The sequence below is a fragment of the Petaurus breviceps genome, unplaced genomic scaffold (assembly GCF_028583685.1).
Source record: "Petaurus breviceps papuanus isolate PSGF00001 unplaced genomic scaffold, PetGlider_PUasm1.0 77, whole genome shotgun sequence".
Lineage (NCBI taxonomy): Eukaryota > Metazoa > Chordata > Mammalia > Diprotodontia > Petauridae > Petaurus > Petaurus breviceps.
The window spans coordinates 6137260-6154578 of record NW_027186492.1 but is presented as its reverse complement, the minus strand read 5'-3'; the positions used below and the strand labels follow the sequence as shown (position 1 = coordinate 6154578).

General features: G+C 38.1%; 1 protein-coding gene across 2 annotated transcripts in view; it reads left to right on the top strand.

Annotated features, from left to right (window-relative positions):
- Positions 1-17319, top strand: part of UBR1 (ubiquitin protein ligase E3 component n-recognin 1) — a 168291-nt gene that overhangs the window by 142360 nt on the left and 8612 nt on the right. The window contains exons 39-44 of one of the 2 annotated variants that reach the window (XM_069105859.1): positions 1841-1991; positions 9437-9524; positions 11335-11468; positions 12746-12854; positions 13763-13819; positions 16015-16092. In XM_069105859.1, coding sequence (XP_068961960.1) covers positions 1841-1991; positions 9437-9524; positions 11335-11468; positions 12746-12854; positions 13763-13819; positions 16015-16092 — 617 coding nt within the window. Of the gene's footprint in view, positions 1-1840; positions 1992-9009; positions 9159-9436; positions 9525-11334; positions 11469-12745; positions 12855-13762; positions 13820-16014; positions 16093-17319 lie in introns of those variants that run through there. The other variant, XM_069105860.1, reaches the window with a different exon arrangement.

The window sequence follows — 17319 nt, the reverse complement described above, 5'->3', positions numbered from 1 at the left end:
CTCAAATGAGATATTATGAGAAAAGTGCTTTGTAAGCTTAAAGCCCTAGTCTTTTACTAATATCATTCTTTCCTAGACTATTTCAACAGTCTCCTAACTCCCATCTTGGTCTCTTATTTCCAGTCCATCCTGCACACTGATACTAGATTTATTTTCTTAGGAAGAAGTTTGTTTTGCCATAGTTTGTTTTGTTATTTCTTTGTTCAGAAACTTTTAATGACTTGCCGTGACCTTTCAATAATAACAATATCTAATATTTATATAGCACTTCAAGGTCTGAAAAGCTAATTCGATATATTTTTGCATTTGATCCTCACAGCAACCCTGAGGGATAGGTGGTGTTGTCGCCATTTTACAAATGAGGAAACTGAGGGAGATTGAGGCTAAGTGACTTGCCCGAGTTCATAGTGCTAGTAAGCATCTGAAGTAGGGTTCAAGCTCAGATCTTCCTGACTCTAAGTCTAGCACTACACCACTTAGCTGCCAAAGTAATTGCCAAAGGTAGTTCCAGCCTTTCCTTCCGTTACTTGATTCCATGTACTCTATTATAATATATTTGCTCTTGTTCAAACATATGATTACATTTTTCTACCTTTGTCCTTTTATCCTACTGTTGCTTCCACTACCTATTCTTGTCTTATTCTACTATCTTTGCTTCTCAGAATTCTGCCCATTCATACTTTCCCTCTTTCATCTAGTGAGTTGTGAATTATTTTTCTTCTGAACTCATAGAGTACTTTTTAAGCTTTTTTTATGTGATACAGTAGAAAGAGCAATGGATTCTAAGTTAAAGGACCCAGACTCCATTAGTCAGCAAGCATTTTTTAAGCACTTAATGTGTTCCTGGCTCTATGCAAAGTGCTGGGGAATGCAGAATAAAGCAAAAAGAAAGATAGTCCCTATCCTTAAGGAGCTCATAATAGAGGAAGACAACACAAAAACAAACGAGAAAACAAGAAGGGGAGAGCGGAAGTGACAAAGTCTAGACATTCAGAAGCAAATCTGGCAGAGGAAGTGAAGGATGGATGACTTGGATCCTTCCTCAACATGGAACTTCCAAGAGGAACTCAATGGGAGAATGTACTTGCAAGAGTAGAGGGATATTCCATGTCATATGGCAGAAGAGAAGGTCATAGATTCTGAGAGAAGTTCAGAGTGAGAAGGCAGCCGAGGGATGGAGGAAGTCCAGAGTCAGAAACAGAGCCAAGAGAAGAAAGGTTCAGATTCTGCTTCTGCCACTTACCTATATGATTTTGAACAAATCACTTAATCTCTCATCTCATTTTTTCTTCCTTAAAAGTGAGGGGTTTGACTAGATGGCCTCCAAGGAAAGCTCTAAATTTTACTTACGTGATCCTTTGATCTATACTCAATTGGAACATTCTGCCATGTGTACTTGTCTAACCCTCTATTAGATTTTAAACTCTGTAAGAAAATGAATGTCTTAATCATCTTTATATCAATATAAAAGTTAACTCAATTTTTCATGTATGTTAGCTGCTCAGTGAAATTGAATTAGGGAAAGAATCTGGGGTTCTGTCTGTCCACGCTTACTACTGGATCTAGTACTCTTCATTACTGGCATACCTATTACTTTAGAGAATTGTCCTGATGGTGAGGTGGTAGCTGACCTCTTAGGTAGCTTCTCCCAATTAGGTGACAAAAACAACTTAACCTGTTATACCCAGTGACATCACTTGGTACTTTTCTATATAAGTGTTAGTAAAAGTTAATGGAAATTTAAATGATGAGCATCTGGGCCATTTTCATTTAGCTGTGAAACTGATTTTGTTGGTCTCTTTGTTTTACAGATATTGGTATTCATTTTTTTCTTTCACAGGTTGGTGCTGTTTCATCTTTCCCATCTTTGTATTGGGATGATGCTGTTGCCTTGCAACCTTCATCAGTTAGCTCCTCCTACAACCACCTCTATCTCTTCCATTTGATCACGATGGCTCATATATTCCAGATACTTCTCACTATAGAGACAGGTAAAGTTCCCTCCACTTTGGTGGCCATAAATAACATCCCCTTCCCCTACACACACTTTTTTTTCTGTCTTCATAGCATAGAGAATTAATTTTGCTTGTGATAACAATCATCTCACATTTCTACAAGTTTTCAGTGATTTCCTGTGGTAAAGAATCAGACATTTATTTTAGAATAAATTTGTTTTAATTATGTGGGAAAAATTAAACATGACTGTGAAAGGGTTAAACAATTGAACTACATGTCCTCATTCCTCAGATGCTGCCATAGATACATGTAGAAAGCTCCTAGGTTCTTAAATTTTTTCATTCCAGATCCCACAGCTTCAATTTCTCCATATGATCCTTATACATTTCTATACATTTTTAACACTTTTAGTCCTTTAACAGGCTTGCCAAAATTTGCTGCATTAAATAGGCCCCTCAGCATATTTAAAATGAAATCTTTATTGTACTTCTGCTTGTGAGAGAGAGAACAAATGCCTTGGGAGAAATAGTGATAGATAAGGAGAATGCACAAGAGTTCCTTGGCTTTTCAAGAAGGACTCAGAGAAATTTGACCTCTCCAGCTGACCCACTCATGGCTTTGGCACTTTATCAGAGGTCCACTTTGACCTCATGTCCTTGTTCTTTCATCCCCTTAAGGGGCCACTCATTGTTAAGAGACTGAGTGAGATTCTTTAGCATTCTTCAAAGTAGACATTTCCTCCAACATTGGTTAACAAGAATAACAAAAGGATCATGGGAGAAACAAAATAGAGAACATTTCTTTAAAAAAAAAAACAAACCCGGTCTGCATCTTCAAAGTTTAAAATACTACAATTTCTTCTTTCCCATTGACAGGTAGCAAGCAAAAATAGCCAGGAAGCCTAGTGTGTGGGTTATAATAATGTATGGCAAAGGAATCTCCTAGTAGCCTGGATCCTGTGAATGGTAGGAAAATCAAGAAATTAGCTGGACCCAGGTAGTTTGGTGAAAAGGGGTTCCTCCCACAACTTTGTGAATTGTTTTATTGTTTGCTGATGATACCAAGCTCAAGGGAGGGTAATATGGATGAATACAACTTTAAGAATGATCTTGATCGGGGTGGCCAGGTAGCACAGCGAGTAAGAGCACCGGCTCCAGTGTTGAGAAGACCTGGAGATCAAATCCCGGGCTCAGACACTTAGCACCCACCCAGAAACACCTGGCCGTGTAACCTTGAGCAAGTTACTTAACCCCAGTTGCTTAGGGGCGGCCAGGTGGCTCAGCGAGTAAGAGCACCGGCTCCAGTGTCAGGATGACCTGGATCAAATCCAGGCTCAGGTACTCGGCACCACACCCAGAAATAATAACTGGCTATGTAACCTTGAGCAAGTTACTTAACCCCAATTGCTTTAAAAAAAAAAAGAATGAGCTTGATTTCATGAGAAGTGTTCAGGAGCAAAGAGAATAAAATTTAGCAAGTGTAACAGCAGAGTAATATGGTTAGCACAAATCATAAAAAGTGTATAAGCACAGTAATAACAAATGGCATGAAGCATAAAAAATAGAAAATGTTTAAATGACTAAAGAGAAATCAGTGGGGAATTCATGAGGAATAACAAGGTAGATAATAACTCAATTTTTTTTATTGTTTTGTGATTTACAAAGTACTTTTCTCACAACAATTCCGAGGTAAGTGATATATTTGCCATATACCACTGCAGAAAAATACTGTCATGACACACCAAAGTACAACCTTAAACCAGTCACATAGCTGATTTGTTAGGAAACAGCAGCAGATAGACCAACTTTTTTAGCAGCCAATGAAAATGGAGAAGCAGTCTTTCAATAAAGTTCTCATTAGACCATTGTTAAATTACCTCCAAATCTTCTTTTTCTTTAGCTTCTTTTTGCCTTCCCCACTGCATCTTATCCCATTAACCAAAGGAAGATTTCTAGGAATTCTATACCACTTGTGGGTCACATAATACATTTTTTGAACACATAATTTGTACAAGTGCTAGGGTTATTGAAGAATACAAAGAAGTATGAGACATAATACCTCTTCAAGGCATTTATAGTTTTAGTTCATAGCTAACATAATATAACATAATAGCTAACAATCAGAACCATAACAAATACCTTTCAGTTACCTCTGGATTGGTGCCCTGAACCAAAATCCCAGCTAATTTCTGCCCTAGGTAAAGCTTTGATAACAATAGACAGCATATGATATGAACCAAATGAATAACAGACAAAAAGTGCTATAGGATCTCATAGGAGAATAATCCATGTGATCTGGATTCTAGGAAAGTTGGATGGAGAAGATGGAGTTAAAATCTGCGTAGAGGAGTGAATAGCATTCCTATAGATGGTGAGGATTGGGTAGGCATTTCAAAGAAGAAGTAATAGGTGACCGATATGACAAGAATCAGCGCTCTAAACAGTAACCAGTTTTATAAGTGGGGCTTTGAAAACAAAGCAGAGAATTCACAGGTTTTCAGGGTGGAAAAGATAATTGCTATACGTTAATCATTTTAACCACTATATCCACCTATAAATAGCAACATTAAGATCATTTTTAATATATATTTGAATGGGCACATTTATATGACACATAATACCATGCTTCAGGGAACCATGATTTTGTTGATTTATGCATACTCACAGCCAGCCAGACCACTTGCTCTGTCCTCTTCAGGAAACAAAAATTATTATCATCTCCTACAATGAACTTCTCTGACCTTGATGATGAGCTTCTCACATCTATTAGGGGACATAATAAGGGACCCAAGCCCAATGACTTCTTTGACCATGGCCTGTGCTTCACTAGTGGAGCTTTAAGAGCCTTGCATTCATGAGCCTGACTCCAAAAGGGGAGAATGGTACTGGAACAGGATTTTAATGGGGTATATGCCACACTGTTCTATTTAGTCCAGCAAATATTTTTTTGTCACCTCTTATACACACAAAAAGCATTTGGGATACAGTGACAAAAAATGAGAAACAGTCTCTCCCTTCAAGGAGCTTATGTTTTGTTTTGTAATGGAAAAAAAAAAAGAACTTATGTTCTTTTGAGTAATGCAACATGTGCCACAAGTAAGAATACTGTAATGAAAATTGAGAAAGTAAAAATCACTCATTCAGTTCAGTCCAATAACTTTTAAGTACCAAGAAGGTAGAAAGCACAGAGCTAGGTGCTAGATATACCTGGACAAAAGCTACAGTATCCAGCCTGAAGGAACTTCCATTCTACTAGAAGAGACAACTTATTATAATCATAATACTTAGCATTTATATAGTGCTTTAAGGTTTGCAAAATGCTTTACAAATATTCCCATTTGATCATGTCAACAGCTCTGGGAACTTCTGGAGTCAGGCTCATGAATGCAAGGCTCTTAAAGCTCTACTAGTGAAGCACAGGCCATGGTCAAAGAAGTCATTGGGCCTGGGTCCCTTATTATGTCCCCTAATAGATATGAGAAGCTCAACAGTATTGTTGTGGCCATTTTACAGATGAAGAATCTGAGTCAAAGTCTAATTGGTTTGCCCAGAATCACACAGCTAGTGAGTGGATTTGAACTCGGGTTTCTCGTCTTCTTATCTAGCACTTTATCCACTATACCTCTTTACTACCTAACATTAAACAGATAGAAGAGGGTGAGAGCACTAGGAGAATCAAGAAGGGCTTCCCAAAGAAGATTATACCTTGAGGAGAGCTAAGGATTCCAAGGGGCAAAGGTAAGGAAGGTATTTGTTCCAGGTTTAGCACCTCATGGAGAGGTACAGAAGTAAATTCTAGGAGCGGCAGGTAGGCCAGTTTGGCTAAAATAGAGAATGTGAAGAGAAGTAATGTGACATAAATCTGGGAATGGTCAGCTAGTTCCAGATTATGAAAGGGTTTAATAACCAAGCTAAGGAGTTTACATTTTATCATAGAAACCCACAGGGAACCACTGAAAATTCTTGAGTAGGATAGTAATATGGTGAGACTTATACCTTAGAAAGACTATTTTGCTAGCTATGTGGATGATGGTTTGTAAAGAAAAGAGATTAGAAGCAGGAAGTCTTGCTAGTTTTTGAAGTCCAAAGTTGAGGTGATCATAGTTTAAATTAAGGGAGATGACTGAATGGAAAAAAGGGGTTGTATGTGAGCAATTTTATGAGGTAGAATTGTTAAGATGTGGCAACTAATTGGTATTGGAGGGGAATGGGAAAGGAAGACCCTGTGGTTGTGAATCTAAATGACAGGAACAATGGTAATGTCTTGAACAGAAATCAGGGGATTTGGAGCAAGAGTGTTTAGAACATGTTGAGTTTGAGATGCCTATGAGTTATCTGGATGGAGATAATGAGTTAGTAGGTGTGGGACTGTCTTTCAAGAAAAAAATTAGAGTTAGACATATAGATTTGAGTCAGCTGAATAGAGTTAATACTTGAACCTATGGTAGTTGATAAGATTTCCGATATAGTGAGCTTAAAAGGAGAAGAGAAAAATACCTAGGACAGAACCCTGGAGAAAACCCACTTTAAGGGATCAAGAGATGAATGGAGACCACTAAGTAGCAGCAGATTGGAGGAGAAGGGAGAAAGAGAAGTCTGCCAAGGAAGGGTAAGCCATCCAATATGGAGGCATGGGCAACAGTATTCATAATGGCAGAGTGCTAAGGGGATAAGAACTGAGAAGAAAGTGGATGATAAGAATATGGAAATAGCAGGAATATATCGTTCTGGGAGTTTGACAATGAAAGCCAGGTAAGCTATAGTATGACAGCTTGAGGACATATCCAGGTCAAGAAGGAGTTTTTTAAGGGTGAGACAGGAATAGAAATATTTGTAATTAGTGGAGGAGAAGCCAGTTGATAAGAAAAGATTGAAGATAAGAAAGAGATTGAATGATTGATGAAGCAAGCTCCCAGAGATGGGAGGAGTGATCAGGAGGGAGGTTGCCCTTGGCAAAGAGAAGGGACACTTGTCCAAGAAAGGAGTGAAGAAAGATGAAGCTGAAGAGGAATTTTGAAGTGTTGAGTAAGGGAAGGAACTCACCATGGATGGATTATCTGTGTTTCTCCAGTGAAATAGGAGACCAAGACATCTGCTGAGAGGAGGTGGAGGAGGATTCCAAGAATAGTAAAGGGAATCCATGTGGATATAGGACTGTAAGGAGTTCCCATATGGTGATAGCTCAGTACACATATCTTAAAATTTTGGGAGATGGAACACCTTCAGAAAATATCTCACATATGGCACATGCACTCTGGCAGTCCTGGTATCCAATTTCTGGACCTTTTGTCATTGAGTCTGTTGTCAGAGCCTCTAAGGTAACTTTATATCTTTTCCTGGGATCCCAGTCTTTCCATTTCCAGGCCCAGTAGAAATTATATAAATAGTTATATATGACATAGTATTCTATAAACCAGCAGTTTGCAGACTGTGGTCTAAGGGGTATCCCTTAGATCCTTTCAGGGAGTCCACAAGATCAAAAATATTTTAATAATAATGACTATGCCATTTTAAATTCGAATATGATAAATATTAGTACATATAACCCACACAAACAAAAGTTCTTTGGGGTGGCCCTCAGTAATTTTTAAGAGTGTAAAAGAGTCCTAAGACTAAAAAGTTTGAGGACCACTGATATATATTAAAGTTTAAAAGCATTATAACTCATAGTGTGTGTGTAATATACATACATATGTATATAATATATACACAGACACAGTACACTCACATCTGTGTATGTATGTATCCTTGACTTCATAGCCTTCCTCTCTAATCTCATCCCTACCCTACAAATACATCTGTTGACTTTCCGTTCCTGTTGCCACTGTCCAAGTTCAATCCCATATCACACCTTACCTGTACTACATGTCCTCCTGCCCTTGGTCTACCCCTACCCCAGTCCAGTGTAAGTACATCTGCCATTTCCTATATCGAAAACCTTCATTCGTTCCCCATTGTCTACCAAACGAAATCAAAGTTCTTTACCGCATCTCTTGGGACCTTCATTGATCCAATCCCAGCCTATAATTCCAGCTATATCACTTAGCACTTCACGAATCTTATGTTGGAGCCAAGTTGGACAACTCTCCATTGCCAGAACATTCTTTACACATTCCTACCTCCAGTCCTTTGCTCAAATTTTTCCAACACCTGGAATTCTCTTTCCTCTGATTTCTGCCTATAAAAATTCTTCAAGGCCCAGTTCAGTTACCATCTCTTTCTTGATCTTTTTTCTTCTCTCCCAGCCCTACCAGTGGAAAAGAATTACTCCTGTGAATTTTAATAGTACTTTATACCTTGTTTATTCCCTCATGTTCAGTTTTACATTATAGTTACCTGTAGGCATATCTTGTCTTAGCTTCCCTCCTATATTGTAAGTTTTTTTTCCTCTTTATATTCCTCACAACACCTAGTACAGTGTCTTATTTGTGGAGGGGAAGGGAAGGGAACAAGTATTTATTAAGTGACTACTATGTGCCAGGCTCTATGCTTCACAAATATTATTTCAATCAGTCCTCTTAGCAGCACTGGGAGGTAGGTGCTGTTATTATCCCTTTTATAGTTGAGGAAACTGAGGCAGACATATTAAGCGATTTGTCCAAGATCATATAGGATTTGAACTCAGGTTTTCCTCACTCCAGACATTTAGACATATTATACTACCTAGTTGCCTTACTAGTGATATACCCTGAGTAAATTTTGAATGAAAAACTTAAGGATACATAAATGAGATGTTGGCACTATTTTTACCTTTTATGCTCAATGCTTCTTTAAGTATTATGGACATTTATGGGATCATTTAGGAGAGATATGGAAGGCCCAGAGAGAATTCAGAAGAACACAGAAGACGAAAATCTTAGAATAAAATATAGGAGCAAAAGTAGAAGGAAATGGCATTTTTCAGCCCAAAGCCTAAAGACAATTTAGTAATAGTTTTAAGGAATATGAAGAGCTTTCATACTATTGTTATGGGTTGACAAGGGAGGTTTTGGAAACCCCTTCTCTGAAAGTTTTTAAAATTAAGATAGACTCTCATCTTTCTGGGATGGTTTAGGTATGGCCTTGCCTGAAGACAGGGGGATGAACTAAATGACCTCACAAAGTCTCAGCCCTATGCTTCTAAGATTGAGCTTGGTGGCAGCAGCAGCAGGAGCAGCAATCTGCTTCCCCATTTGCAGGTTGAATTCCTACCAGCCTGGCTAAAATTCCTAGGCACCGAGGGTAGGTGGATGACTGCTAATCTATGTGATTATTATGTTAATGGTCAACATTTATTAAACACCCATATTTAGCAAGGTCTTGTTCTAGCAAAGTTGACTTAACAGTACTAATCTGCAGAATTAACCATTTGGAATCAGAAGTCCCCTTTTGCATCTTTTTAAGGGAATATAAAACATTTCAGCCCTGTGGAACATAGGGTTTGCCATTTGTAAGTGAGTAGTAAATGAGTGAAATAATTTTATGGGTTATTTTCTTCACAGACAGCCTACCTTCCCAGTTAGAAGAAGATAGTGAGGAGGCTCGTTCTGCATCTTCTCTCTACTCAGAAATTTCTCAGTATATGGGTGGGTAAGTAGCACTTTGAGTTTGTTCAGGAATTCTTTCAACCAAGAGAAGTGGGATCTTTTGGGAAAAACATACCTGTCCATCTGGGGTCCAGTAATTGTGGGTAAAAGAGAAGTCAAACTGAAAACAAACAAATTTATTAGCATGCTAATGAACACTGATATCTCTCTGAGAACTGCTATAGGCTGATTTTTGTAACCTTTCAAGCCTACTTAGACTCCACAGACAATCAGCAGTGTTTTGCACTAACTTAGGTAAGTAAAGTGTTTACCAGGAGAAGGAGGGATAGAGAAAGACGTGGATCAGCTAAAGGAGAAAAAGGGAGTACTTGGGATGCAACTGGCAGATTGCTTATCAAAATAAGAAACCATTCTATGTTAAAAAGTCATGAGACAAGGAGAAATGAACAAATACTTTTACATTTATAAAAAAAAGTCTTTTTAGATCATACTGCAAGGTTTCTTTTTTTTTTTGAATTTTTTTTTTTTTAAGCAATCAGGGTTAAGTAACCTGCTCAAGGTTACACGGCCAGTTATTTCTGGGTGCGGTGCTGAGTGTCTGAGCCCGGGATTCGATCTCCAGGTCGTCCCAACACTGGAGCCGGTGGTCTTACTCACTGAGCCACCTGGCCGCCCATACTGCAAGGTTTCTTAATCCAAGAACAAAATGTGACCCTATGCATATATGACTTGTTAGCATTTGAGAATTATTATAAAGGATTTAAATGTGTGACTTCATTTGCTACTGGTGAGTAAATACAAAGACTATGATAACACAAGATGGTTTTTCTATGAATTAAGGCCTCAGTGGATCATGTGAAAAATAACTGAAGCCTTCTCTGAAAATAAAATGGATTTTAGACTTTTTAAAAAGGAATGTTTTAGTATATGGGAAATTGTTCTTTCAATCCTATAACCCAACTGACCCTTCATTTAGCTACAAACTTGCTCATATTAAAGCACTTAAGACCAATTAAGTAATATAAGCAAAGTACACTGATAATACAAAATTTTAAAATATTGTACTTCTATTTTGTTTCTGTATGTCTGCTGCCTGGCTTCCCTAGTCTTTTTTTTTCCTCTTTCAGCAGGCAAAGAGCAAAGCCAAGAGAATATTTATTGATATTATAACTCTTTGTTTATATTAGTATTTTATGATTTCCATTTTATTACTCTCAAGAGCAGGTTCAAAGAATATGGGTATTAAAGTCTTTATTTAAATATGTAAATATACATTTATTATATTTATTTATATAAACACCCATTTACATATGGATATTAAAGTGTTGCACCATGAAATTCTGAATTTCTTTAATTTTTTTTTAAAACCTAAGAGTAAATGGGTTAGCCTAATGGAAAAAAGATAGGAAGGGGCAGCTAGGTGACACAGTGAACAGAGCACCAGCTGTGGAGTTAAGAGGACCTGAGTTCAAATTTGGCCTTAGACACTTAACACAAAACTAGCCGTGTGAACTTGGGCGAGTCACCTAACCACACTTGCCCTACCTTCCCCCCTCCAAAAAGCAAAAAAAATAGACAAGAAGAGTGTAGGGGGAAGAGGGGTTTCATTGCTGCAGAAACTAGTGAAGGTTGCTAGAATTACTGTTTTTCTCCAAGAAAATTATAGAACAAATTCTAAATAAACAATCTCAATGTTTTTGTCTTGTATAGCTATAAAATAAAATATAGGCAAGAATTCTGTTGTTTTGTTGTTGTTGTTGTTGTTTTAAGAAAACGAAGGACAAATGTAAGACTTTAGGATTTTATTCTTTCCATATTTTGATCTACGGTCTTTTGGAATTTCTCTCCTATAGATACATCAGCTGTGATGTTCCTGGTTGGTATTTATGGGATTGTGTGAAGACAGGCATTACCCCTTACCTTCGATGTGCTGCTTTATTTTTCCATTACTTGCTGAAAGTGCCACCACCTGAAGAATTACTTTCAGGTAAGTAAGAATGGCATTCTGTATGGAAAATAAGCCAGAGAGCCAGAAATTTGGGGATTCCCAGAGGAAATTAATTTTTCTCCTTCAAGCTCAAGGATAGAGGCAATACAGTTAAATTTCAAGGAAAACCACTTGCCCATGGAATCTGTTCTCACACTGTATACATGGATTAGTCCTGGCCCCATGCTAATGTTGTATCTTCACATCATTCAGAAATGAGATCATATAGATAGAAAGCTATCTTCATATTCTCTAAGTCACATCTTGGCCTGTGTTTAAAATGGTCCTTTCACATATAAAATATACACATGAGGCAAGGCCAGTTGCAGTTGGAAGCATGTTTCTATAAAGCAGGTGTCCTTTCTTCCTTTGTTTGGCTTCCTTTGGTGGTAGCAACAGAAGAGACGACCTGATACTCCATGCCTGACCTGGGGAATGTGTTTTCCTTAATATAAAAGCAAGACTAAGGTCCATTTAACTTATAGTAACACTCACTTGGACCAAAGATTCCTTTTCTGCTGCTTGATAGTCAGCTAAATAGCTGAGCTTTTCAGTATCATCTTACATTCTTATCCACCAGTTGCTTAATACTTAAGAGTTTGGCTGTTATTATTTTGACTGATCGTATGATTTTAGGCTGGAAGGGACCTTAGCATCTAGTTCCATCTTGTCATTTTAAGATGAAGTAACTGAAGCCCAGAGAAATTTTTACTTCCCCAAGGTCATACAGATTGAAAGTAACAAAGTCAAGAATCAAACCAAACCTCTTAATCCAAACCCAATGTTTTTTCTGCAGTAACGTGCCACCCAGAGCCAAGAGATATTTCTAACTTCACCCTCACTCCATTTTTATTGGGGTTTTCTGAATTAACTCATTCACTATCCACATTGTTTTTTCACTTTAAGATTTGAGTTCAGGAGTCAAGAAACCTTCTAGGTCTTAATGTTTCTACAAGCTTTGTTCTTTTCTCTTGGTGTGTTAATTGAGGGAGTGAATTCACCTCTTAGCTAACACCCCATTTTAGCTAATATATATGCCTTGTAACTGTTAAGATTATTGATAAAATAGGTGGCTTTTTCCAAGCAATTATGAATACACAGATTATTTCCCAATGTTTTGTTTGTTCTCTCATGATTTCACTGTGCAGATGATGACTTATTTGCAAAATTTCAGATTTTATGAAGATATAAAAAATGTAAAATAGATAGAAACTGTAATAACATGATCCTTAGTATAGGATAATATGCTCACTAAATGTGCTTTTCTTCTCTTACAGTTTGTGAGGAAGGTCAATTCAATGCACTCTGTACTTACTTATCCTTACCCACCAATCCCTTCCTGCTTTTCCAAGAATATCAGGATACTATAAGCCCCTTGCTCCAGAGGTACTAAGCAAGCAAAATGTCATTTTAAATTGGTATTGGGACAACACATAGCTTTAGAAATTTGAAGATTGCCTTTGACTGATCAGCAGTGAATGAACAGGGCTAGCATTGGTTTATATCAAGTAGGAGTTTAACTACTTTTTCCCACTCAAAAGGATGTCTACTCTGCTGGCATTGCTTCTTCAAAAGGGAGGAGAGTGCACTTTTCTTCTCAATTTCTATCATCCATTTTTTACAAAAAAAAATTTTTCATTTTAAAATTTATTTTTTTAATCATCCATCCACTCAACTTTTTATGTTCTGTAGACTTTTTTCTATAAATGATTTGCTTCTACTTCTTCAACCTCTCTCATTCTTCTCTCTCCTTCCCCCCTCCTCTCTGTTTCTTTCTTTCCTTTTCCTTTCATTCCTTTCTCCATTTTCTCCCCTCCCTTTTTTCCTTTTTTTCTCCCTTTTCTTCTTCCCTTCTTGCCCCACCTTTTTCCACCATTCTTTCTCCTCTCTTCTTTTCCCCTTCTTTCTCTCCTATACCTCACATTTCCCTCCCCCACAATCAGCTAATAAATTTTAAAATCTGTCATGATTTGTGTTGAGTGTAATTGTGATAGGTTATGCTAATTTTAGTTAGAATTTTATTCTTAGAATTTTGGACTTTTGAACTTCCTATATATAAATTTATTCAAGTATATTCTGTTTATTCCATTTCAACCTTTGTAACCAAGATCCATGACATAATAACAACAGTAGAAGAAAAGAATTAAAGGAAAATAAGATAAGGGACAAGATGTCAGCTTAAAAGAAATGGGATACAAAGGACAGGAGAAAGTAGCCACATTCTTGGCCATTGGCCTTCAGTTGTGATATCATACTCACCTTTTTTTTGGTGTTGTTCGGGGGATGCTATCCAGGTGGTGTTCTGATCCTGCCTTACACAGCCTTTTGAAAGGAAAAAACACCATGGTCAGGTGGGTTTTACTTTTTCAACTTTCTTCTCTCAAGTTGTGCTTCTGAAGTAGTTATTATGCCTGCCACTATGCATGTAAGGTGCCTATCAACATACTCCTTCATTCTTCTTCCCCATTGTGTGTGTGTGTGTGTGTGTACATGTGTGTACACACATTTTTTAAAATGTGTGGGTTCTTTGCCTGAAATTAATTCTTTTCCCATTCTCTTCATCTCTCATTCTTCCTTCCTCCCTGACTCTTATAAAGAGGTATTCCCTTTACTTGTTAAGACTAACCCCTCTATATGTACACTTGATCCCATCTCCTCTCATCTTCTCTAGTGGATTATATCCTGAATTATCCTCCCTTCCAGATCTTCAACCTTTTCCCATCAACTGGTTGCTTCTCTACTGACTTCAAACATGCCCAAACCTCACCCAACCCTAAAAAACATTCACTGGACCCTATCATCTCCTCAAGCTATTACCCAATATCTCACCTCCTTTTCTCATCCAAACTCCTTGGAAACAACAAAATGATAGTATTTGCTGTATAAATGAATTCTCAGACCCCTTGTGATATGTATTTCATATGTGTATATGGTTTGGGAACCATCCCCCTAATTAAAAGCAGTCATAGAAGTGACCTCTCAGTGTTGGATACCATCACCATCTACATGGGGGGCTGGGAGGAGTCTGGAGCAAACAGAACTCAGACTGTCACTAATGAGGCTTTTGCCACATTTTCCTCATCTCCCATACTTCTTTATGTAAATATTCCTAGAGAATAGAGAAAACTTCACTCTGTCTCTAGTGCCAACCACTTTGTTCTTGAGGTCGACTTTTCTGTTACATGGCAAAGGGAAGTGCATGGAATTATAAGGAAGGAGAGAATAAGCTAAGCTAATAAAACAACTAGAACTAGCCAGAACACCCTATTTGGAGACCTAACCAGGAGCTAACCCCATAGCTCTGCATCTTAATTTAACAATTAGCATCCGGAGCTTTACACTGTGTCCCCAGGATGGTGCTAAGGTAAAGCAGGATACACAGTCCTACAGCAGGTATTTAAGGAGATAATATGTACATGTTTAAAAAAAAAGACAACATAAATTAAAACGTGCTATTGTATGTCACATTTTTTATTATAGGAATTCCCAGAAAGAAAGAAAAAATCATTCCATGCTTAGGGAAGTCTTCATGACAGAAGAGGGTTTTGAGAAGATACTTTGAAGGCTGTGCAGGATTTAAGGAGCAAGGAGTATATTTAAGAAGGGAAATAGTATGTTCAAAGGCAAGAATGAGCATAGTATGGGCTAAGGACAATAAGATCTGACTGCAGCAGGTTCTCATTGGGGAGTTTCAGTGCAAAAAGGAGGGAGCCTAGCAGTTATAGGAGAACACGTGCCAAGAGAGAACTGCATGGGTATGTGCCTCCCACTTCCCTGCATTTCCATGGGCAGCACAGGGCTGGTGGCCTGGACTTACGGCACATTCCAATTGTGCGGAAGCCCAGAGTCACTCAGGGCACAAACTTTTATATAGAATTTTTAGACAGAGGGATGATGTGGCACTTATGGGAGGGTGCCCTCTCTCCAGTGGCATAGGGCAGTGGACATTTTAGACCAGTGGTGTTTAATAAAAATGGGATCACTAAACCATACATGAAGATCTCTACCAACTGCATTTTGACTTAGAAAATTACAGGTTAATATTATCAGTGTTCTGTTGTATTTTCATTTATTTTATTAAATATTTCCCAACTGTATTTTAATTTGGTTATGACAGAGTGTTGACACTTGTGGTACAGACTGCTACAATGAGCGTAGTCTCTGAAGTGCTTCGTAAGGAATGAAGAACTGATGGCAGAGAGCCAGGAAACTGCATCATAACTGGGCCACAGCAAGCTAGCATCCGGGCAGCGGGGACAGAGCCCTTCCCGTCCATTACCCCTTAGTATACATTCACCTGGGCTGGGGCTAGGCCATCACACAGGGTTTCTCCAGCTCACAGAAGCAGTGAAATATGAAATTAAGTAGAAACATGGAACAAGTTGGAGGACTTTGAATCCCAGCATTATTAGTTTGCCTTCTGTTCAGTATATAATAGGACTCAGTGTAGGGTCTAAAGCAGAGGGAGACGAATTCTCTTCCCTCACCCTAGTTTGTTTTAAGTTTATACTTATATGAAATGTGATCTCTTATTTTAAATACCTAGGTACCCCAGAAAAAGAAATAAATTGATAGAACTTCCAGAAGACTATAGCTATCTTCTAAACCAGGCTTCTCAATTCAGGTAAGAAGGAATTACTCAAAGATGGTGATCATTTTCCCCTTAAGTCTTTTGTTCTTTTGATTAAATAATCTTATTTCTTCAACTATTCATGTATGGCATCGTTTCCAGCGTCCTTACCCTTCTTTTGACATGATCCAGTCTATCATTGTCCCGTCTGAAATGTGGCACCCATCCTGGACATAGTATACCAGATGGGGTCTGCTGAGGGAAGAAAAACAGAAGGTCTAGCCCAGGGGTGATTCTGTGACTTTGAGGCCACATGTGACCTTCTAGGTCCTTGGGTGCAGCCTTTTGACTGAGTTTTACAGAACAAATCCTTTTATTACAGGGATTTGTTCTTTGAAGTTTGGATTCAGTCAAAGGGCTGCACTTGAGGACCTAGAAGGTCACATGTGGCCTCAAGACTGCAGGTTCCCTACCACTGGCCTAATCCCTCTCTCACTATACCCAATTGGATTCTGTTGATGCAGAGTAAGTCAGCATTAGCCATTCTGGATGCCCTAGTATATGACTGACTTATTGAAGATGAAGTCTGCTAAAGTACCAGGATCATACAACCAACATATGTCAGAAGCAGGACTTGAACCCCAGGTTTTCCTTGCTTCTGACCCCTCTATCCATTATACTATACTGCCTCTCAACAACAATAATAATATCTATCATTTATAAAGCACTTCAAGGCTTGCAAAGCACTTTATATGTACTCTCATTTGATTTGATTACGGTAATATGGGGCTAGATTGTGAAGCATTTAAATGCAAAGGTACATATAGTTGATACTAAAGGTATTAGAGGACTACTGGAATTTAAGGAGTAAGAGGGTGTGGGGAGGCATATCTGACCTGCTTTGAGGGAAAATTCTTTTTGGTGATGGATTGGAGTGTAGAGAAGTAGGATCTAGAGACTAATGAAGCCACTTCAGGAGTGCAGCGGAGAGGTGATGAGTGCCTGAACTCAGAAAGCGGTTTTGTGAATAGAAAAAGGGACATATTCAAAAGAAGTGACAAGATTTGGAAACTGATTGGATATGTGGGGTGAGTGAGAGTGATGAGACATTGAGTAGGACACTGAGGTTATGATAGCCAGATTGTTTTTTCAGGATACTTAGAACTAATCCTGCCATCAGCAATATGCCTATTTCCCCATTCAGCCTCACTTTGAATTTTATCATCATTCACTGTACTTGCCAATTTGATAGATGTAAAGTGGTGCCTTAAAATTGTTTTT